The sequence below is a fragment of the Phocoena phocoena genome, chromosome 8, assembly GCF_963924675.1.
Source record: "Phocoena phocoena chromosome 8, mPhoPho1.1, whole genome shotgun sequence".
Lineage (NCBI taxonomy): Eukaryota > Metazoa > Chordata > Mammalia > Artiodactyla > Phocoenidae > Phocoena > Phocoena phocoena.
Genome location: NC_089226.1, coordinates 97,180,547 through 97,202,411, shown reverse-complemented (window position 1 = coordinate 97,202,411; position 21,865 = coordinate 97,180,547). Strand labels below are relative to the sequence as shown.

The window sequence follows — 21,865 nt, the reverse complement described above, 5'->3', positions numbered from 1 at the left end:
CGGGTGCCTCATCCTGAAGTGTAAGAGCCCAAGTAAGGGGAGAAAGGAGTTCACATGAGGACAAGGCCTGGTGCTGGGTATTGGGGCCAAGAAAGGTGAGGAAGACATCCGTGCAGATGGGCAGTCTGGGAGCTGGAGCCTGAACAGGACAAGGAGGGCAGCTATGCACAGGGCAGCCTGGTGTGGTGTGTCAGAGTCAGAGGAGGGTGATGAGGACAGCCTGGAGGAGAAAGGCTTAGCATAGGCGCCTGAGCAAAGTGAGGAGAGCATCCACGTGGTGGTGGTGGGTGGAATATGGTCCAGTGCAGTGTGTCAGAGACCAAGTCAGGTAAGGTGGGCAGCTGGCATGGGCTGTTTCGGCCTAAGTGGGCTAAGGAGAAACCCAAGTGGGAGAAGGTTGGGTGTGAGGTGTCAGAGCTTTCTTTCTTTCTTTTTTTAAACTTTTTGGCCGAGCCACGTGGCTTGTGGGATCCTAGTTCCCTGACGAGGGATTGAACCTGCACCCTCAGCAGTGAAGGTGCAGAGTCCTAACCACTGGACCACCAGGGAATTCCCTGTTAGAGCTTGAGTAGAGCAAATAGGGCATGCAATGGGGCATTTGAACAAAGACAGATTGAAGAAGGATCTGTGCCTGGAAGGGAGTGGCAATGAGAATTTGATTACATAGAAGGGTTGATCAAATAAGTAAACATATTAAAGGTAATGGGTGACAGGTCACTATTGAAGAAGAGAGTTACAAATAATGAAAGGGAGAAAACCAAAGGGACCCAGTCATATTGAATTGGAATTGTAGAGATTAGTGTGAACTATTGGATTTCTAAATATATAGCTTAATAGAGAAATAAATATAGTTACAAATGTGTGTGTGTGTGCGCGCACTCGTGCCTGGGAGTGACATGCCAGTAGCAATGAGCACATCTAGCGCCCAGATATTGGCTTCTAAATACCATGTTCCACTAATAGAACCAAGACTCTTTGGAGAAATGGCTGATTCTAGGCCTGGACCAGGGAAAGTACAAGATGAACCTGGAATATCTTATGTCAGAAAGCAAAGAAAGCTGAAAGAATGATGAAGATAACCCAAAAGGTCACAGGAGCCAGAATGAATGGGCTCCCACTGGCCCATTAATAATGACTGTCTTAATCAGCTCAGGCTGCCATAACACAATACCATACACTGGGTGGCTAAAACAATTGAAATTTATTTTCTCACAGGTTTGGAGATTGGAAGTACAAGATCAAGGTGCCAGCAGGGTTGGTTCCTGGTGAGGCCCTCTTCCTGGCTTGCAGACAGCCACTTTCTCACTGTGTGCTCACATGGCGTTTTCTCTGTGCTTATGTATAGAGAGGGAGAGAGCAAGATCTTCCTCTCTTCCTCTTCTTATCAGGTCACTAATCCCATCATGAGGTCCCCACCCTCATGACCTAATTGAACCCTAATTAACTCCCAAAGATCCCATCTCCAAATACCTTACATTGAGGGTTAAACCTTCAGCATATGAATTTGGAGGTGGGGATACAAGCATTCAGTCCATAGCAATGATTTATTGGATAAAACAAGAATCCATACTGATGTAAATAAATAAATGAATAAATTAAAAATTTGATGAAGAAGAATGGGATAGTTACATAGTTCCAAAGTACTTCCCCACAAAATACTTATTAATTTCAAGGGGAAAACAATTAACCTCATAGTGGAGAAGGTTTGCAGGTACGAGATTAATCAAGTGAGAAAGGTTAACATCTCCAGTAATGGGACAAAATGAAATCAACTGCTACCTGAATGAATGGAGTGAGAAACTCAGTATCTCTATTCCTGCAAAGATGAATCACCTGAAGGTAAAATCATGAGGAAACACCAGATAAACACAAATTTAGAAATATTCTACAGAGTAACTGTAATCTTCAAAAGTGTCAAGGTTATGAAGCCAAGGAAAGACTGAGAAACAATTCCAGACTGAAAGAAACTAAAGAACTACAACTAAATACAATGCCTAATTCTGGTCTTGATTCTGGACTGGATCCAAGTCCAGAACCAGTATGTCCTTTAGTGCTATGAAGGACATTATTGGGATAGTTTGTGGAATTTGAATGCAGTCTGAGGATTAAATGGTAGAAACATATCAAGGTTAACTTCCTGATATTGAAGGTTGTATTGTGCTTAAGTATGAAAATGTCCTGGATTGTAGGAAATTCCCACCAAAGTATTTGAGGTGATGTGGTATCCCGTCAGCAATTTTCCCACAAATGATGAAAGAAAAAAAATTATTTGCACTGTATTTGCAACTTTTCTTTAGGTTTGAGATTATTTTCAAACTAAAAATATATAATTAAAAAAAAAAAGAGCAGACTTCCTTGGTGGTCCAGTGGTTAAGACTCTGTTCTCCCAATGCAGGGGGAACGGGTTTGATCCCTGGTTGGGGAGCTAAGATCCCACATGCTTGGTGCGGCCAAGAGAAAAAAAAAAAAATGTGGAGTTTTTGGGCTTCCCTGGTGGTGCAGTGGTTGAGAGTCCACTTGCCGATGCAGGGGACACGAGTTCGTGCCCCGGTCCGGGAAGGTCCCACATGCTGCAGAGCGGCTAGGCCCGTGAGCCATGGCCGCTGAGCCTGCGCGTCCAGAGCCTGTGCTCCACAACGGGAGAGGCCACAACAGTGAGAGGCCCGCGTATCGCAAAAAAAAAAAAGCGCAGCCCAGGGTAAGGGGTTGAGGAGCGTGGGGACAGGAAGGACCCAGCAGGGCAGGCTGCAGCATTAAAAGGCTGTGAGTGTGGGTCTGGATGAGAAGGAGGTATTTGAGCAAAGACTTGAAGGAGCAAAGGTAAGGGAGTGAAGCAAGAAAATATCCAGGAAAGAACATTCCAGGAGAATGGAACAGAGTCCAAGATAGGAGCTGGCCTGGCCTGGTCACGGAGCAGCAAGGAGCCCTGTAACTGTGAGCAGGGAGGGAAGGAGTGGGAGTCGAGGTCCCGGAGAAAATCATGGGAGAGCAAAAACCTGCAGGGCCCTGGGCCTTTGTAGGGACCTGGGGCCGTTGAGGGACCTTGGCTTTTACTCTGAGTCTCGCAGCTGCTGCAGGGTTTTGAGCAGAGGAGTGACATGATCTGATGAGGCTTTAAAATAATTCCTTTGGTTGCTGTGTTGAGAACAGACTACACAAGACAACTGGCCTGGATGCTTCAAAAATGTTGATGTCATGAAAGACCAGAAAAGGTTGGGGGACTGTTCCAGACTAAAGGAGGCTAAAGAGACCTGACAACTGAATGCAGTGTATGATCCTTGACTTGATACAGGATTTTTTTTAATTAAATTAAATTTTATTTTATTTTTATTTTTTGCGGTACGTGGGCCTCTCACTGCTGTGGCCTCTCCCGTCGTGGAGCACAGGCCCCGGACGCGCAGGCTCAGTGGCCATGGCTCACGGGCCCAGCCGCTCCGCGGCATGTGGGATCTTCCCGGACCGGGGCATGAACCCATGTCCCCTACATCGGCAGGCGGACTCTCCACCACTGTGCCACCAGGGGAGCCCAGGATTTTTTTTTAAAGGCTGTAAGGGATGTTTTGGAGATGACTGGAGAAATTTTAATATGGATTATATATTAGATATTACTGCATCAATATTAAATTCTTTAGGTATAACAATATATTATGCTATAATGTGTTGTAGTTACATATTAGAAGGTCTTTACTCTTAGGAGACACAAGCTGAAATATTAGAGGTGAAGTGTCATGATGTCTTCAACTTACTTTGAAATGGTCCAGAAAAACACACATACACAAACAGAGCAAAAGCAAATGCAAAATGTAATCAGTTAGTGAATCTAGGTGAAAGATATACAGGTACTCATTGTCTATTCTTTCAACTTTTTAATATATTTAACATTTTTCACAATAACAGACTCTAAGAGGTATATTCATCAGGGTTCTCCAGATCCAATAGGAGTCATATATTATATATATAAAGAGATTTATTATAAGGAATTGGCTCACACAATTATGGAGTTGGGAAATCTCCATGGTCTGTAGGGTAAATTGGCAAACTGGAAACCCAGGAATGCTGATGGTTTAGTTCCAGTCTGAATCAGAAGGGCTGAGAACCAGTAGAGCTGATGGTGTAAATTCTAGTTTGAAAGCTAGCAGACACAAAACCCTATAAGAGATGATATTTCAGGGTTTCCCTGGTGGCTCAGTGGTTGAGAATCTGCCTGCTAATGCAGGGGGCACGGGTTTGAGCCCTGGTCTGGGAGGATCCCACATGCCGTGGAGCAACTAGGCCCATGAGCCACAACTACTGAGCCTGCGCGTCTGGAGCCTGTGCTCCGCAACAAGAGAGGCCGCAATAGTGACAGGCCCGTGCACCGCGATGAAGAGTGGCCCCCGCTTGCCACAACTAGAAAAAGCCCTCACGCAGAAACGAAGACCCAACACAGCAATAATTAATTAATTAATTAATAAAATCCTACCCCCAACATAAAAAAAAAAAAAAAAAAAAAGATGATATTTCAGTTCAAGTCCCAAGCCTGGAAAAGACCCATGTCCCAGCTCAAGGCCGTCAGGCAGGAGAAGGTCCCTCTATCTAAGGGGATGGTCAGGTTTTTGTTCTATTCAGGCCTTCGACTGATGGACGAGGCCCACCCACTTTGGGGAATCCCCTAATTCCTAACTGGGCCAGATTTTGAGGTTGAAAACCTCCTTCAAAAGCACCCTTTCAGTTACCCGCCAGATTAGGACTACATTTCCCAAGGGCCCTGCGGGGCGCTCCCGTCTTTTCTCCCTCTCCTTTCCATTTGTTATCCAGGCCCCGCCCCACTGCTCGTGTCAGCCAATAACGAATTCGCCTCTCGCTCCGGCATCAACAGGACTGGGGCGAGAACATTTCAGGAGCCGTGGAGGCGGGTCCTGTCGTCTCGGCTTCATCTTTTAAGTCGGAGAAGCAGTTTCGCCGTGGCAACTGGCCCAAGCTAATTTCGTCAAGAGTCAGGACTTGGAGAAGGAGTCTGGCACTAATCAAGAGCAGGCGTGAGGAGAGATAATATTAGCCTTTCGCCCCGGCTATTGCCCAGTCTGATCTTCGGCCTTCTCCTGTAGGGAGTGAATCTGCTGCCGAAACTCGAGAGTCCAGTGACTCGGCAGGAGAAGATGGCGACCGTGTGGGATGAGGCTGAGGTGCGCGCCGGGAGAGCTGGGGGCTCTGGAGCCGGGGCCAGTGGAGAGACGCACGTGGCGGAAGCGGAGGCGGTGGCTGGGGGGGTTTCAAGGTCTAGCCCGGTCCCGGGGTTGGTACCGCTTGGGATGTGGGCAGGCGTCCCGACTCCTCCATTCTGGTTTTATGGGCGGGGAGTGGGCTAACTGAGGCTGTGAGTGGGCTTACTCGCAGTCCTGAGTTAACTAACCTGACTTTAAGAAAGACGAATTTGTTTTGCACAGCAAGATGGAATCGGGGAGGAGGTACTCAAGATGTCCACAGAAGAGATCATCCAGCGCACGCGGCTGCTGGACAGTGAAATCAAGGTGGGCGCACAGCCCCTATGTCAGGCAGTGAAGCCCGCACACAGCAGGCCCTGCTGATCCACCTGTCTCGCTCACGTCGTTCTCGGCCTCCCTAGGCGAGGCGTGGGGACCGCGGTTTCCTTCTCGGACCAGGAAAAAAGAAAACTAAGCTTTAAAAGGGACCAGAAGAGGGACAGGGTGATGGGAAACCAGGCCTGAGAGAAGGAATCATCAGACTGCCTTTCCCAGCAAGGTCTTTTAAGTATTCCTCTCGAGAATCCTTTCCCCATTTTACAGATGAGGAAACTGAGGCTCAGAGAGTTTTTGTTTGTTTTACTGTGGTGAAGTACGCAGCCTGTAACAAAAGGCAGAACCTAAAATCTGTTTGCGTGACTCAAAGTCTTGCTCTTTTCCCTTTAGTACAACTAATACTTCACCAGGAGGTTTGCACACTGGTCTCCTGTTCTGACCTCTGCTGGTTGTGGACACAGGCGCTGAGCATTCAGAGAGCCTTAGAGCTGAGTGAAGAGGGGCAGGAGGGTCCCCCAGGCAGCCTGGATAAGGCTCACCAGTTACAAGGCCCTAGGATAAGCTGAGCTAAAGCTGAATATTTGCCTCCAATCACCCTCATCCCAGATCATGAAGAGCGAAGTGTTGCGAGTCACCCACGAGCTCCAAGCCATGAAGGACAAAATCAAAGAGAACAGTGAGAAAATCAAAGTGAACAAGACTCTGCCGTACCTGGTCTCCAACGTCATCGAGGTGTGTGTGTATGTGGAGGGGAAGAGAGGGGTCAGTGGGGCTTGGGACAGCCTGTGATGGGCCCACTGGGGAAAGAGTGGGTGGGTGTTTTGAGGCCTAAACTGCATGTAAGAGCTAAACCTCCTAGGGTTTCCTCTCCAGTGTGCATTTCCAGGGAGATACATAGGGCCTGAAAAAGCCTTGGAAGCCTCGCATGTTTCCTTTTCTACTGGTTATTTTTCCCTGGGGGTAGATGAGCTCTGCAGAGAAGCAACACCTGAGCAGAGATCTTACTAATCTGGTTTATTAACCACACCTTTGCTGGGCTCAGGGCTAGTCTGCGGAGTGAGGTAGGGACGGCCAGCCCTGCCAGTGTTGAGATTGCCGCAGCCTCAGGAGCACTGGGCTCTGGAGAGTTCAAGGAACTGAGCTGGGCTTGATCTGAGCTTTTTCCTTTTCCAGCTTCTAGATGTTGATCCCAACGATCAAGAGGAAGATGGTGCCAATATTGACCTGGATTCCCAGAGGAAGGGCAAGTGTGCAGTGATCAAAACCTCTACACGACAGGTGAGCCTGGCCCAGCCATAGGAGAACTGAGGAGGGTGAAGGGTGGATGTGGGACAGAGAGCCTTACTAAGGGCAGTAACTGAGGCGGCACCTGGAATCTTCCCTACAGACATACTTCCTGCCTGTGATTGGGTTGGTGGATGCTGAAAAGCTGAAGCCAGGAGACTTGGTGGTGAGTGGTGTCCCTGAGCCCAGGCAGGGCTTTTCCAGCGAGGTTTCTCCCACTGATTAGCTGAGCCCCTGCCCCAGGCCCAGGTCATTGTTGGTCCTGAATGTCTGCAGAGCAGCCTGCAGAGTCTGAGAGCGTGTCTGCCTGCTCTTTGATTCTTGTGTTGCCCACTCTCATATCTTGCCTTTCATTCTGTAGACACCTGTCACCCAGCCACTTAGGTAGGCCTTGAGCTGAGACAAATCTGAAGTCTTTGTGCTGTGTCCCCAGGGTGTGAACAAAGACTCCTATCTGATCCTGGAGACCCTGCCCACAGAGTACGACTCGCGGGTGAAGGCCATGGAGGTGGACGAGAGGCCCACAGAGCAATACAGTGACATCGGGGGCCTGGATAAGCAGATTCAGGAGGTGAGGGAGGCATGGCAGCCTCACTAGCCTTTTGTATTTCTCTACTTCAGTGACCAGAGCACTTTCCCCCCGTGTGCCTCTTATCCTCAGAGCATCCTAGGGAGGCAAGGAGGAGACCATGTAACAGTTTAGGAGACTGAGATCTCCTAAACCGAATGACTTGCCCAGGATCACAGAAGGTTAGGGCCAGAGCCAGGACTGGAACTCAGGCTCCTTTTTCTTGGCCCAGTGTCTTTTCTGCCATATCCATCTGTTCTCGGGGAGTCCATAGCCAGCCGTGGTGGGAGCCAGCATTCTGTGTCCTCTGGATGTGGGGGAAGGAGAGGGCAGTGTCTCTGAATTGGAGAAGGAGGGTTACAGGTAGGGGTTGAAGCGATTCAGGGTTGGACTGTAGGAGCCCACAGGGCTTCACTGTCCTCACCCAGGACTTCTTCCCGGCAGCTGGTGGAGGCCATCGTCCTGCCGATGAACCACAAGGAGAAGTTTGAGAACTTAGGGATCCAGCCTCCAAAGGGGGTGCTGATGTACGGGCCCCCAGGAACGGGGAAGACCCTGCTGGCCCGGGCCTGTGCTGCACAGACCAAGGTGAGTACTCTGGGAGGGGTGAGGAGGCTAAGGCTCTGCCAGCGGCTCAGATCGAAGGGGCCTCTCCTCGCGCCTTTGGCCTGACGTGTCAACCCCACCCCCGCCCCAGGCCACCTTCCTGAAGCTGGCTGGCCCCCAGCTGGTGCAGATGTTCATTGGGGATGGTGCCAAGCTAGTCCGGGATGCCTTTGCCCTGGCCAAGGAGAAAGCTCCATCCATCATCTTCATCGATGAGCTGGATGCCATCGGCACCAAGCGGTAAGGGGGTGCTGAGTGCCACCAAGGGGATTGTTGTCAATTCCAGCTCTCCCACCCTGTTCCCTACTCCCCCTGGGATGGTGGACGCTCTGTTCCTGTGGTTGTACTTTTTAAATTTTCTTCTAAGTAGCCTCCCTGCTTCGTTTCTTTTCCCCTGACCATCCTTTCTCCTCACAGCTACCAGCATGTTCCTTTCAAAACTTCACTCAGCAGCACCCACAGTCCCTCACGCAAACAGATCCTGCTTTTCCTTCCTGGGCCTCCCCATTGCTTCTTGGGATAAATGCTGGGCTTGCCGTGGCCTGCAAGGCCCCCGTGTGGCTGCCCCTGCTCCCCTCCAGCTTCATCCTGTCCCTGCCTTCCCCTTCCCTCTGGACCCCCTCCACAGTGTCCCCTCAGTTGGCAGGCCCAGTCTGGTGGGGGAGATTTTGCACCTGCTCTTTCCTCTCTGGAATGTGCTTTTCTTTTTCCCCTGTTCTCCATTGGCTGGTTGCCCAGCCGATGTGTTTTCAGCCTTCAGATCTCAGCCTGAGGGGACACTTCCTCAGGGACGCTTGCCTGGGCTCCTTGTCACGTGCCAAGTCTGGGCCAGACCTTTGTATTTCTAACTTTTAGCTCAGATATGATGACACATTCATTAGGGGCATAGGCCAGGCAGTGGATTTCGCTCAGTTTTATCTTAAGCCCAGCACCTGATCCCAGGAGCTTCTCCAGTCCCTGACACCATTTCTGTGCTGGTCCCTGGGCTGGGGGCCCCAAGTTGAGTGAGACTTTGCCCTGCCCTGGATGGGTTGGGTTGGGCTTCTGGTGGTGGAGGAGAGGAGGGCTCTCCCTGAGCTGTGTCCTCACCGGTGTGTTGGACCTCCTGTGTGCCCCAGCTTTGACAGCGAGAAGGCCGGGGACCGGGAGGTACAGAGGACGATGCTGGAGCTTCTGAACCAGCTGGACGGGTTCCAGCCGAACACCCAAGTGAAGGTGAGTATTGTCACTTCACAGGTGAAGAACGTGGGGCTTAGAGGTCAGGGGATCTTCTCTGTCATCTAACTGATGGAGCTAGAATTAGAATTGGGGTCGGTGTCGAATATTCCCTGCCGTTTCATATGGACCCTGAGCTACCTCTTTGCCCGTCGTGGCCAGGACTGTTGCCTGTCTGTGAACCCTTCAAGTTTCTGCTTCTCCTGTTGCTCAGGTAATTGCAGCCACTAACAGGGTGGACATCCTGGACCCTGCCCTGCTCCGCTCAGGCCGCCTGGACCGCAAGATCGAGTTCCCGATGCCCAACGAGGAGGCCCGGGCCAGAATCATGCAGATCCACTCCCGAAAGATGAATGTCAGGTGGGCGAAGACACGAGCAAGGCGCTGAGACCTGAAGGGGCAGCAGCAGAGCTGTCTCTGTCCTCTTTGTACTGACCTTCCCCAGGCCTAGCTTCTCCCCCTCTCCATGTCCCTTTTCACACCGAGCACTGTTCCACACGCTGGCCTCCATTTCTCCCCAGGTGCCCGACAGAGAATCATGCTGGGGCCCAGGCCCCAACTGAAGGTGCTCTGCTCCTTGGGGCCCACCTGCACACCCCCCCACACAGCCCTCCCCCATGGTCGGAAGGTGTGCAGGCTGGAGGCCCTGTTTCCTGGCCACCCCTGCCCCAGCAGATGAACGCAGCCCAGCATGGCCCAGGGCAATCCTGCCAGGGGCCAGGTGGACCTGGGTTCAGATCTGTGTGACCATCAGCAGGTGGCGTGACCCCTCTAAGCCTCAGTTTTCTTATCTGGGACTTGGGCACAAGGGCTCTGGCCTCACGGGGTTGCGGCAATGTCAAGTGCGGTACTTGGCGCGTGAGATCAGTAAGTGGCAGCAGCAGCGCTGTGCTGACGCAGGGCCCGCGCTGCTTGGGAGACAGACAGATGGCTCTTCTGTCTCCACAACCTCCTGTTCCCCTGCCTCAGGCTGAATTCCCGAGTCTCAGGTGCAGACTTCTAGAATGCTAGCGCTCAGGAGACACTAGGAGTGACTTGGTCTAATCTGCTTTGACCTACCTCCGTTCCTCTCCCCCTCGTGTGGAGAAGAGAACAAGGCACAGTGGGGAAGGGAGTCGCCTGTGATGGCGGCGAGTGGACCTCGCTGCTTGACGGAGGCCGTGGGAGGACGTGGGCTCCCCCACTCACTCCCGTAAGTGGCTGAACCCTGTGATACCTCCCCACCTCCCAGCCCTGACGTGAACTACGAGGAGCTGGCCCGCTGTACAGACGACTTCAACGGGGCCCAGTGCAAGGCCGTGTGTGTGGAGGCGGTGAGTGGTGGGCCGAGCGGCTGGGCGCTTCGTGCCTCCTCCCCCGGGCAGGCTGCTGGCGGCTGCTGAGGGGAAGAGGCTGAGAAGGTGGAGGCCTCTGGGAGCCGGGCTGGGGGTCTGGGGAGGCGCCCTAGAGCCTGTCTGTCCTGGCTGCAGGGCATGATCGCGCTGCGCAGGGGCGCCACAGAGCTCACCCACGAGGACTACATGGAGGGCATCCTGGAGGTACAGGCCAAGAAGAAAGCCAACCTGCAGTACTACGCCTAAGGGGTCGCCTGCCACACCTGTTCTCTGGCCTCTTGCTGGTTAAAATTCGTAATAAAGGATGGTTTCAGGTTCCTGCCACCACCTGTCTGGCTCGCCTTCCCTGGACTCTGGGTAGAGGAGTGGGGGCAGATGCAGGAGGCCCCTTCCCCAGGTGCTCCTACCCGAGACAGCCTAGGGCCTCAAACGCCTTGTCGGGGTGAGGCCCTCTTGGAGGGGTGGGCGTGTGCCACAGCTGTTCCCCGGGGTCTTCTGCCTCCCCCATCACGTCCCTCCAGAGCGCTCTCCGCACTCCCTGACCCGCCTCTCTGAGCTTTTGAGGCCTGTGGTGCTGCAGCTCTAGTATGAGGGGCCTGAAGGGAAGCCAGACTAGCTTTTCCCTTCTTTTTTGAATTTTGGTGCTCTGGCCCTAGGCCTCGCTTCCTTCTAAAGCCCTGGCTCTGGGTCTTTGCTCCCTTGTTTCCTGGCCCCCAAGCCTCCTGTTTCTCTACACGTTCCTTTTAGCTGTTGGCCCGTTTCCTCTGGCTGAAAAATCAATGTTGAGCAGGATCTACTCCGAGAGCCCTTTTAGGCCTAAGCGTGGCCATGCTGTGTTCTCTCCCACCCCCAGTTCTGCCGTCAGCTCCACATCCTGTCAGTTTCCTTTACCATCTTGGTGGTCCTCTTATGTCTACCAGCCTCCCAGCTCCCCGACCTGGAACCTGACCTCGTGGTTCACCGTTCACTGAGCGCTCACCCTGAGCCACATGCTATGCAGGTCGTGTGCATGGGTTTATCTAGTTAATCACAGCAACTACCAATAGGGTAGCCCCGCTTTATAGATGCATTTCGAGCAACTGGGCCAGGACTGCACAACTCTTAGATGGCATAGCTAGGCTTCAAACCCAGGAGTAAGAATAAAGCCTAGTTTATGTTGTGCTGTCTTAGCAGCTTTAACCACCCCCTGAATGGCCTTTCAAAGCAGCAGCCCTTTAGAACTCTCCATCAGCTCTCACTTGCCCCCTGGCAGAAGCCCTTTACCCTCCTTTTCCCATCACCTCCCCTGAAGGGACATGACCACAGTCACAGAGCTACTGACTGCCGGCCTGTCTGGAGTTCCCCTCTCTCTAGTCCCACCGCCTCCAAGCCGCCATCCTGAGTGTCAGGGTGCACCCCCATTGCGCTCCCCCGGAGGAGCCCCAGCACAGCCTCGGAAGTGCTCTTGTTCTGGCCCTGTCCTGGGCTTAGCTGCCCCCACTCCTGCATCTCTCACCCCGACCCCCCGCGCCCACCTGCGTGAAGCTGCGAGCGCCACCCTCACCCCTGACCTTGGGGTCCTCATTTATAAGTGGGGCCCCACTGCCTCCTTCAGCGGGCAGAGTGCACGTGCAACTGTCACCCAACACACGAGGAGCCCCAGGGGACTGCCAGGACAGCCCTGGGTTCCTTCCTCGCTTCTGTCAGGCCACCAGGTCCTGGGCGTGTCACAGTCAGGTGAAGCAGAGCCCTTTTTGCTGGAAATACTGAGTCAGGCGCTCCCAGCTGAGGATACAGCCCGTCTGGGCTTCACAGCCTCCGTGACGTGGCGTGGACGCGCTGTCCGCCAACAGCCTGCTGAAGGTAGGAGAGGAAGTGGGACTCCACTTCCCGCTTCTGCTCTCCCCTAGCAGCACTGGGGAAGCAGCTCCCCCTGGGCCTGATGCTGTCTTCATTCTTAGCATATTCACTGGTGGTGAGGGTATGGTTTAGAATAAAGATCTCATTTTTTCCTTTTCTTTTTAATGAAAAATAACATTTCATAGAGGCCAAACCTGGAGATGACTGTGGATGGAGCTCCCTTCCACGGTTAAAATTACTTAGGGGGCAGGCCAGGAAAAAGCCCTTGGTTCGTAGGTCTATGAGGACACCACCCTTGGGGGTGACGCGGGCTATAATGGCCTAGAGCCAGGCTTGTTTTATTGGCATAAAAAGCTAACAACAAAATAAACCAGGGAAACATGAAATGTATACCCTGTTGTGAGAAGCACCCCAAAAGTAACAGCTCAGAGACGAAGCAGGAGGCCCAGAGGGCGGGGATGACGGTGGAGACCAGCTGGGCAGCCTGCGGGAGCTGGGCCCGCAGAGCAGCCAAACTGGCCGGAGCACGGGGTGGCCGGAAAAGCCCTGCTTGACCATGGGCTCTGGTATGCAGAACAGAGGCAGCCGGTTTGTGTATATTTATTTGCATCTCATCTATAGAACAGGTATTTACAGATACAAATGGAACCACAGCAAAACTGCCGTAAAACCATTCAGACCCTCTTGATGGCTACTTCTCAAGACGCCCACGGTCAAGTAGCAGGGCTGGAGCCTGGCTGTGGAGTGGGCCAGCTGAGTACCTGGGCGTCAGCCAAGGGAAATAGCTGGGGATTATGGCTTCAGCATCCCCAGAGCACATTCCTGAGTGCTGACAATGTGGAGCCCTCGCCACCCCCGCCTAGCCCCACCCACAGTGGGACAGGAAAAGGGGCCCAAGCCGGGGGCGGGGGTGGGGGGGTGGGGGTGGTGGCAGCCACTGCTCCCTCTCTGCCTGCCCTCCGAGTGTCCGCCTGGACCCTGTGCTGGCACGAGCACCCCTGAGCCGACTGGGAAGCCTCTGGCCCGGGGCTGCTCGCTGCCCTGCTGGCTGCTGTTTGGCAGCTGGAGGTGGCAGAGCCGCTGGCGTTGCCAGGGAGCATTCCCTGGGGGAACAGAAGCTGGGCCAGGGCAAGCAGCCATGGGGAAAAGGTCTTAGAAAGCATCTCCCGGCTCCATGCTGGGAGGGGTAGGACTGTCAGTGCTGAGTGGCGCTGGGGGCTACACGAGCACCTGCCTCTCCTTTCTTTGGCCTTGGAGCTGGTGAAGGAAGGGCCAGAACACTGGACACAGCAGAGAGGAGGTGCCCCAGCCTCGGTTCCTGGCTGCCCAGGGCTGCGTGCCCATGTGCAGAGGTTCACTCCCTCAGGCCAGGGACCCATGAGGCCCCAGCAGGAGACAGCTCTGGGGCTCCCTGCAGCCCTGGGCTCCTTGCGCTGCTCCCACTCCTCCTGGTGTCCTGGTGGGCAGAGGCCTCTGCTTGGGACCAGTGTTCCTGTTCCTCACTGCTGACTCCAGGGGGTGCAAGGTGACAGGGGGGCCAAGGAGAGAAGACCGCAGTGTGGCTGGGGGCAGGCGTGGGCATCGGGCCCTGGGCCCAGCACACAAGGGATCACAGTGTCGGTCTTGCACACAGTCACATGCACACCACACACACCCCATCCTCTTGTCAGTTCGGAGGACTCGCTCACTCTGCCTCACACACACACACACACACACACACACACACGGTCACAGAGTCGATCTGAGTCTATTATTGCTGTGCAGGGGGTGGGGCGTCAGGGACAGTTTACTCGACGAAGGCTGAGAACAGCACCATCACCACAATGCCCGTGCAGAGCAGAAGCACTTGCTGCAGGGAGCGCCTGTGGGGAGAGGGGCAGGGGCTCAGGGGGTGGCACTGGCCGAGACGCCGGGGGCGGAGGCCCTGCGAATGGCAGTGCCAGTGGGTAGCTCACCATGGGTCATCTTCCTCCAAGAGGTCGGGCAGCACGTTCACCAGGGCGATGTAGAGAAAGCCGCCAGAGGTGAAGGGCAGGATCCAGGCCACAGTCTCCTCTGCAGCAAGAGAAGCCCTGACTGGCTGGGAGTCCAGGGGAGCCATGTGTACTACACTCCCTCCCGCGGGGTGGATGGGGGGCAGAATCTGGCCTGGACACCAGGGTCAGGGCAGCTGTGCCCTTTGGCTGGGGCCCCTCTGCTGACCGCCACCACCCACCATGCCCGTACCTACTCCCTTGGGGGACTGAGTACAGATGGCGAAGCAGGCGCCCAGCAGGCCCCCCAAGGCCGTCGAGAGCTGCAGCTTGGCTGCGCTCCATCGGTCAAAGCCGGCCCGGAGCAGGATGGCAAAGTCGCCCACCTGAGGGGAGGTCCAGACGATCACTCTGGGCCCCAGTGGGGCCAGATCCCCTGAGCATCTCAGGCATGGACACACACAACGAGCCCCCTGCACCCGCCCTGTAGCTGGGACCACCCCGTGCCCCAGCCCGCATCCCCTCGGCTGGGCCCCCCGTCCCGAGGATGCTGGAGCACAGCTGAAACGGTGGCTGCAGCCTAGTAGGCTGAGCAGCTCCAAGCCTCTGTGGTCCAGCCGCCCAAGCCCACCATTGCTGGGTAGTCCCACCCCGAATCCCTGCCCCCAGCTCCACACCCACATGGCCGATCACGGGAACCCTCTGGCACTCACCTCATGGGGGATCTCATGCAGAAGGATGGCCATGGTGGTCAGGAGCCCAATCTGCAGGGAGGGGAAGGAGTCTGTGGGGTCTGTGCCGAGGGCTAGGGCACCCACTTGTCCGCTCATTCTACAAACATTTACTCTGCTCTGGGTGCCCTGGCTGGGTACCATCTGGCTGCTAGAAATATCGCAGCAAATAAAACAGACAAGGAACCTGCCCCCAAGAAGCTAACAGCCTGGAGTGGAGAGGCAAGGATTGAGTAAACAGACAAAGAACCATGTGATTACACACCATGACAGGTGCTATGGGGAAAGGATGGACTGGGTGCCATGGGACATGATGGGCCTAACTGAGATGAGGGGTCAGCAAAGGCCTCCTTGAGAGCGTGCACTTCAAGCTGAAGCATGAAGGATGAGGGGCTAGCAGTTCAGAGGGGAAGAAAGAACATTCCAAGCAGAGGCAACAGTGAGTTGGAGGCTACCAGAGGGGACAGAGGTTGGCCAGTCCAAGAGTAGGCAGACCCTGGGGCCAAAGTGCAGAGGGCAGAGGGAGGAGGTGGGGGGGGGGGGAGAAGCATCTAGAAGCAGGCAGGGGCCAAGCATAGCAGCCTGGCAGAGGACTGTGATCCCAACAAGGAGTGTTCGCAGCAAGAACAGACCAGTCGGTGGTGGAGACAGAAGGAGGCCGTGTCCAGGAGAGCAGCAGGGAGGCGTGGATGAGGGTGCTGTGATGGAGGGAGCAAGGAGATGCCTGGGGACCTATTCTGGAGGTGGAGCCCACTGGTTAACACAGGCACCACCCTTCCCACCGAAGGGCCTGGGTCCCACTGCCCCAGCCCCACTCACCTTCTTGCTCACAAGGAAGCTGGCAGCCACAGCCAGCCCGTGGGTGAAGTTGTCTATGGTGTTGGCCAGCAGGTTGAGATAGCCACTGACCTGGGCGAGGGGAGAGAAAGCTGGGTTGAGCCGGGCAGGCAGGGCTGAGTTGGGCCGGCCACTTGGGGTGGGGCGGCTGCAGGAGGAGGGGGCCCTGGGCGGGCCACTCACTTTGATGTTCCGGACCACGGCGCTCAGGCCGGGCCCTGCAGCTGGCTGGGCCAGATGGTGGCCTCCACTGAGCGCGGCCGCAGCTGCAGGGTCTTTGCTGGGGGCCTAGGGCCAGGAGAAGGAGGGAGACGTGACATTAGATGCCCCCCACTCGGCCAGGGTGGACAGAAAGGGAGTGAAAGGTGGAGAACAGATACAAAGGGAACACCCCTTTTACCTGGCTGGACTCTGCTGCTCAGTCAGCCGGGTGCCCCCAAACCCAGCAGACCCTCTGCCTCCCGCACTGTTCTCACTCTTAGTCCATGAGAACAAGCCACGGCAGGGGCTGATGCCCAGATCCTTCCAAACAAGCTGGCCCGGCCTCCCAGAGCTCCCAGGAAAGGGCCAAGAGACCTTCTTTTCAGGGCTTGACTCAGAACTTGGGCCTCCAGGCCCTGGCACCACCACAGAGCAGAGGCTGACCTGTGTAGCCTCTGGGGTTTTGGGCTCACCTGGCTAGTCTCCTCCTCCTTGCTGTCCAAGAACATCTTCTCCAGCGCCAGGAAGGTCAGGAAGCCAGCAATGACCCACAGTCCCAGTTGCTGTTGCTGCTGCAGGCTCTGCCCCTCACCACCTGCAGGGGGCAGCACTGACACACCAGGCCAAGCCAGGGCATAGAAGGGGGCTACTTGGGATGGGACCTAGTCCAGGGCAGTGACAGGGGCAGGGTGCCAGGACTGGCTGGTGGGGCAGTTGGGCCCCAGGAACTCCCATAGGGACCAGGGCACTGGGACCAGGACACGTCCCCCTGCCAGACGTCCAGAACCCCCTCACAGTCATTCTGCAGAGCAGGCAGGGCCTAGGCCATCCCTGGGCATGGGCGCCAGTTCCCACCTATCGCCTGCCACCCTCCTGCCCCGGCCTGTGGTCTCACTCACCAGGGCTGGCACTGTACGTGTAGGCCCACGCCTCGGGCAGCAGGTGGAGAAACACATTGCCCAGGAGTCCCCCCAAGGCAAAGCTGAGCAGCTGCTTCAGGCGCCGGGCCCCAGCTACAAGGCAGAGATGTGGGACCTGGGAACTGGGGCACCAGAGCCCCTGGCCTGACCTCTGCCCCACCCAGCTTACTGGGCTCCTAGTGTGGTCCCAACCAGACTGCAAGTCTCCAGAAGGCTGGACATGGGCTGCTGGCCTTCCTGGGTCCCCAACCCTTCAGTCCCAGTAAGGGCTGGTGCCCAGCAGGAATACACCACGACCTGCGGGCCGACTGTGGAGCCACTACTGCTTCAGGGTTAAGAGACTGGGCTTGGGAGCCTGACAGGTCCCAGCTCCCCATCGCACCAGGTGGTAACCTTGGGCAGATTACTTCTGGGACTCAATTTCATCATCTGTAAACTGGGGACAATTGTATCTATCTGATAGGGATCTTGTGTGAATTAAACCAGCGGTCCCCAACCTTTTTTGGCAACAGGGACCGGTTTCGCGGAACACGATTTTCCCACGGATGGGGGTGGTAATGCGAGCGAGGGGGAGCGGCAGATGAAGCTTCGCTCGCTTGCCCACAGCTCACCTGCTGTGCGGCCCGGGGGTCGGGGACCCCTGAATTAAACAACAATACATACAGCAAGTGCTTATGAAGTGGGATTGTTTCTCTTCTCAGCCACTGTTACTCTCAGAAAAGTGGCAGAGATTTGAGGACTTGTGCGGACGTGCAACATCCAGAGTTAGAAGTGCCCTGAGGGGGCCTTTGGTTTGATAGACAAACTGAGGCCCAGAGGAAGAGGCAGCTTGGTGGTGGGGTGGGGTCCCAGGGGGAAGCTGCTGCTTCCAGGCTGTGTTGCCCTTGGGCTCCTCCAAGAACTTCTCTGTGCCTGTGCTTCCCCATTTGTAAAATAGAGCTAATAATCCAAGTCCTCCCTAGGTGGACCTCTCAGGGATGCTATGAGAGGGGCTGAACTGATACACAGGCCAAGACAGAAGAAGAGGGCCCTGTTCACAGCTGGGGCACCGGCCCTCAGCCCAGTGCCTGGCACAGTTGCGTTCATAACCATCTGTTGAATGAACAGTTCCTGGAGCCTGGCAGGCAGCACGAGCCCCTGGGGGACCCTCATTTCAAAGATTCCCGGGGCCTGGTCCAGACCTACTATGTCATACTCTTGGGTGGGGGTGACAGGCACCTGCATTTTTAGCAGCTCCCCATCTGATCTTCTTTAGCTTTCATTATAGCATGTCACCTATGGACACATGCGCAGCCACGGAAAAGCCTTTGCCAGGCCTGCACCCACCTCCCAGCGCCCCTCTCCAGAGGCAGGCCAGCTACCAGCCTCTCGCGTGTTCTTGGGTGAGGCTGCCCCAGGGGCTCTGGGTCTGAGCGCCCTCTTGCACTGTGAGCAGGGACTGAAGCGAGAGGCAGCGCGACGCCCAGCACTGGCTCGCGAACACGGAGCCCCGTCCCTGCACCGGGGCCGTCTCCTAAGTGCTTTGCCGACGTTAATTCATTTAATCGTCACAATAACACCTATGAGGTAGATACTATTATTATCCTCATGTTTAAGGTTGGGAGCTTAAGGCAGAGAGAAGTTAAGGAACTTGCCCAATACCACCCAACTGGTAAGTGGCAGAGCCAAGATTTGAACCCAGGCAGCCCGGCATCCGATTCCCAGCCTTGTTTCTTGCTTCACAGTGAATGTTTGCTGACTTTCATCTTTCAGAATAAACAGATGCACAAACGAATGAACAAATGAGCACGGCGCACCCTGGCTCACTGGACCAAGGTGAGGAACTGTGCTGGGTCCCCACCTTCCACCACAGACACACTGCCACTCGGGACCAGAGACCCGGCCCTCCCAGGGAGAGCAGCAGCAGGTTTCCCGCGCCATCGGCTGCCCCTTGGTGCCAGAGGAGGGCCACTCACCTTCTGAGCGCAGCGTGGTCCCCATCTCCAAGGGAATGACGAGCAATGGGAAGACCCCGCTGAGCCCCACCATGAGTGAGCCCAGGAGGGAGCAGATCCACGTGTCCAGCCGCTCTCCACTCAGCAGGGCCCCCCAAGACTCGCTTTCCTTATTGTCCAGGCGACAGGCCGCTGCCACCCCCCGGTTCCGGAAGGCCTGCTGGGAACCCCCAGCCCCTCCCAGGAGCTCCAGGGCAAGAGCAGCGAGGAAGAGGAGCCTCTGTCCCGCCATGCCACAACCAGGGCAGGGACATCCAGGCATGCCACGTGCTGAAAAACACAAAGGCCACTTACGTGAGCTGCCACCCTTGGCCGCACACCTGCTTAGGAAACGTGGCATCTTAACCCTCCCCCCACTCCCAGCGGCCATGGCACCTGCCCTCCTGCTTGCCTCCCCCAGGGCCTCTGAGGATCCCAATGATGGGTGCACAGAGCAAAAGGGCTCTGCTCCACCACACCCCACTCCCAAGGAGCACACATTTTTTCCTTGGGAGCCAGTTCCAGGCTGTGTGTCAGCCTGTCCGCCTGAGGCTAAACTTTCCTTAATGACAGGGTGAGGCGCTGGCTGGGTTCCCCTCAGACACCGGTAGGCCCGGCCCAGCTGGGTGTCTGGCTGCCAGGGGAGGCTTTGCTGCCAGGATGCGCCCCAGTGAGGACACCCCCAGGGATGGCGGCCAGCACAGTCTAGCTTGATGGGGCAATGTTAGGAGGCGCAGGTGGGGAAACCAAGCAGCTGAGCTAGCTCGAGACCATCAGGGCTTTTTCCTAGGAAATGAGTCCAATATCGCTGGGGCACGGAGACAGCCAGGAGGTGGGAATGAAGAGAGAGGATTCTTCAGCTAGGAGCTGCCTCACAGATGTGCAGAGCACAGGCTTTGAAGACCCGCCCTTGACTTTGTGCTCTGCATTTACAGCTGCTTGACTGCGGACAAGTCCCTAGAGCCCTTCTCTGAGCCTCAGTCTCCTCGTCTGTAGCAGGGAGATGAGTATTGCCTCCCTCACACAGTGGTGAAAATGAGATGAGCTTGCTAATTAGGTGAGCGTGCCTGGCATGGAGGAGGCACAGAGAACCCCCTCCTTATGCTGCGGGAGCCCAGGAGCACCAGGCAGCAAGCGTGTACCCAGCAGGCGGATCACAGGATCTGGATGTGAGTCAACCAAGACGGAAGTTCAACCTGGAAGCTCAGGCATGAGGTTTAAATGTGGTCTGCCCTCCCTCATGCTGGCTGTGACCTTGAGCCAGTGATGTCTTTGCCTCAGTTTCCTCATCTGCTGATGGAGGTGGGAGGGAGGGAAAGCAGCTGGAAAAGATGCTCGGGTCTAGGACCTCCAGGCCTTAACGGGACCCTGATGAAACCCTCTGGGCTCCACTGGGGACCAAAGGCAGGACTGCGCCAGGCCGGACTTGGAGGCAGAGGCGGGTCAGGGGACAAGTTTGAGGAGAGGGGAGGGGACAAGTTTGGGACAAGAGAGGGGGTACCGAGAGAGTCGGAGAGCAGAGGGAAAGCAGAAGCAAGAGCGGGAGAGCCAAGACTGAGAGAGCCAGAGACGGATGCGGAGGCGGAGAGAAAGGGAGAGATGGGGAGCGACGCGTGGGGAGACAGGGGAGAAGAGCCCAAGGAAGTTTAACTCCCGGGCTCTGGGCGAGAGGCCCAGGTCTGATCTGGACAGGCCGGGTCGGGGGCAAGGGGATCGGCAGAGTCCGTCTCGTCAGGGGCTCTGGCCCTGGGGGTGCGGCGGTCACTCACCGTGCGGCGGCGACGGCGGCGGAGGCGCTCCGGACGGCCCCGGCCATCCAGCTGCGGCACAGCGCCCCGCCCCGGCTCTGCCCCGCCCGGCCTGGCCGCCCGGCCCCCGGCCCGGAGCCGCCCCCAGCGTGCGGCCACGTCACACGGGACCTGTCCGGAACCCGACGCACCGAACGCCGCGGGGTCGTGGGGAGCGGCGGTGGGAGAGCGCTTCCGCCTCGAGGCCATGGGGGACCCGGGAGGCTGGCGCACTTCCGCTCGGGCGGGCCCGGGACGGCGGGGAGGGTCGGGCGGAAGTGGGGGCCCCGCGGGCACACAGCACAGTCCGGCTGCGCAGGGCGGAGACGGCCGCCCCGCGGTGACCGCGAGCAGTTGGGTGGCCGCGCTTGCGGGTCTGCCCGCCGCTTCCTCTCTCGGGAGGCAGTCCCAGCCGCGGCCGCACGGGGGCGCGCTTTGCTGCCAGACCGCGCCGTCCCGGGACGGGGTCTGGGTAGGAGGATGGCTGTGGCGCTCCTGCTCTGAGTCAGCCCAGCCTGGCTCCTCCATGAGCAAGGGAAAGGGGAAGTGCCTGCCGCAGGGAGGGGCCTAGCCCCGGGAACCTCAGAAGAGGGAATTTTATTCTTACTCATCGAATTATTTTTATGCTTTGGTTTTTCACTGGGAACCTCAGGCCTTTGTCTCCAGGGCTTGTAACCCTTTGGAGTCCAATGCACGGTGGCCTGACACTGCTGCTGGTAACCCCAAACCTGGGGGAGTAAAGGCTCTGTGCTTCCCTCACCTCAGACTGGGGCAGCAAACAATAGCATTATTATAACTGCAATTTACTGAACACCTACGACGTGCCATTCACTCTGCGTGTATTGTCTCCCTGAATCCTCAGTCTATCCCATTGAGATGGATACTGTTAGCCCAGGGTCACACAATAGCACAGATGGCAGAAGCACGATTCAAACCTGGGTGTCCTTGAACCCAGAGCATGTGATAGCACCTCTCACTTATAGGGTCATGGGAATCTGCCTTGGCATTTACACTTTGCATTCTTCTCAGCCAGGACCATATAATACTCAGCAAGGGGCACTTGGGTACTCACTGGGGC

General features: G+C 56.0%; 2 protein-coding genes across 7 annotated transcripts; one reads left to right on the top strand and one right to left on the bottom strand.

Annotated features, from left to right (window-relative positions):
- The first annotated feature begins 2,868 nt into the window (after positions 1–2,868).
- PSMC3 (proteasome 26S subunit, ATPase 3) lies at positions 2,869–10,848 on the top strand. Of its 3 annotated transcripts, XM_065883215.1 has the most exons (13): positions 2,869–2,878; positions 5,092–5,165; positions 5,427–5,510; positions 6,126–6,251; positions 6,693–6,797; positions 6,907–6,969; positions 7,237–7,374; positions 7,816–7,959; positions 8,069–8,217; positions 9,096–9,192; positions 9,407–9,552; positions 10,424–10,505; positions 10,662–10,848. In XM_065883215.1, exons 1-13 carry the CDS (start codon positions 2,869–2,871, stop codon positions 10,770–10,772), a joined length of 1,329 nt encoding a protein of 442 aa, XP_065739287.1. In that variant the 3' UTR covers positions 10,773–10,848. The 3 variants fall into 3 exon arrangements, with proteins under 3 accessions (XP_065739287.1, XP_065739288.1, XP_065739289.1); XM_065883216.1 differs by lacking the exon at positions 2,869–2,878 and having other exon boundaries at positions 4,910–5,165; XM_065883217.1 differs by lacking the exon at positions 2,869–2,878 and having other exon boundaries at positions 5,118–5,165; positions 5,431–5,510.
- Positions 10,849–14,068: 3,220 nt separating this feature from the next.
- On the bottom strand, positions 14,069–20,838 carry SLC39A13 (solute carrier family 39 member 13). Of its 4 annotated transcripts, XM_065881971.1 has the most exons (10): positions 20,770–20,838; positions 18,983–19,291; positions 17,007–17,120; positions 16,581–16,702; positions 16,090–16,194; positions 15,889–15,978; positions 15,052–15,102; positions 14,592–14,724; positions 14,321–14,420; positions 14,069–14,227 (listed from the first exon to the last, which is right to left on the bottom strand). In XM_065881971.1, the coding sequence occupies exons 2-10, from the start codon at positions 19,281–19,283 to the stop codon at positions 14,152–14,154; spliced, it is 1,092 nt and encodes a 363-aa protein (XP_065738043.1). In that variant the 5' UTR covers positions 19,284–19,291; positions 20,770–20,838; the 3' UTR covers positions 14,069–14,151. The 4 variants fall into 4 exon arrangements, with proteins under 4 accessions (XP_065738043.1, XP_065738042.1, XP_065738044.1 ...); XM_065881970.1 differs by lacking the exon at positions 20,770–20,838 and having other exon boundaries at positions 14,152–14,227; positions 14,321–14,441; positions 18,983–19,283; XM_065881972.1 differs by lacking the exons at positions 16,090–16,194; positions 20,770–20,838 and having other exon boundaries at positions 14,152–14,227; positions 18,983–19,283.
- Positions 20,839–21,865: the final 1,027 nt, after the last annotated feature.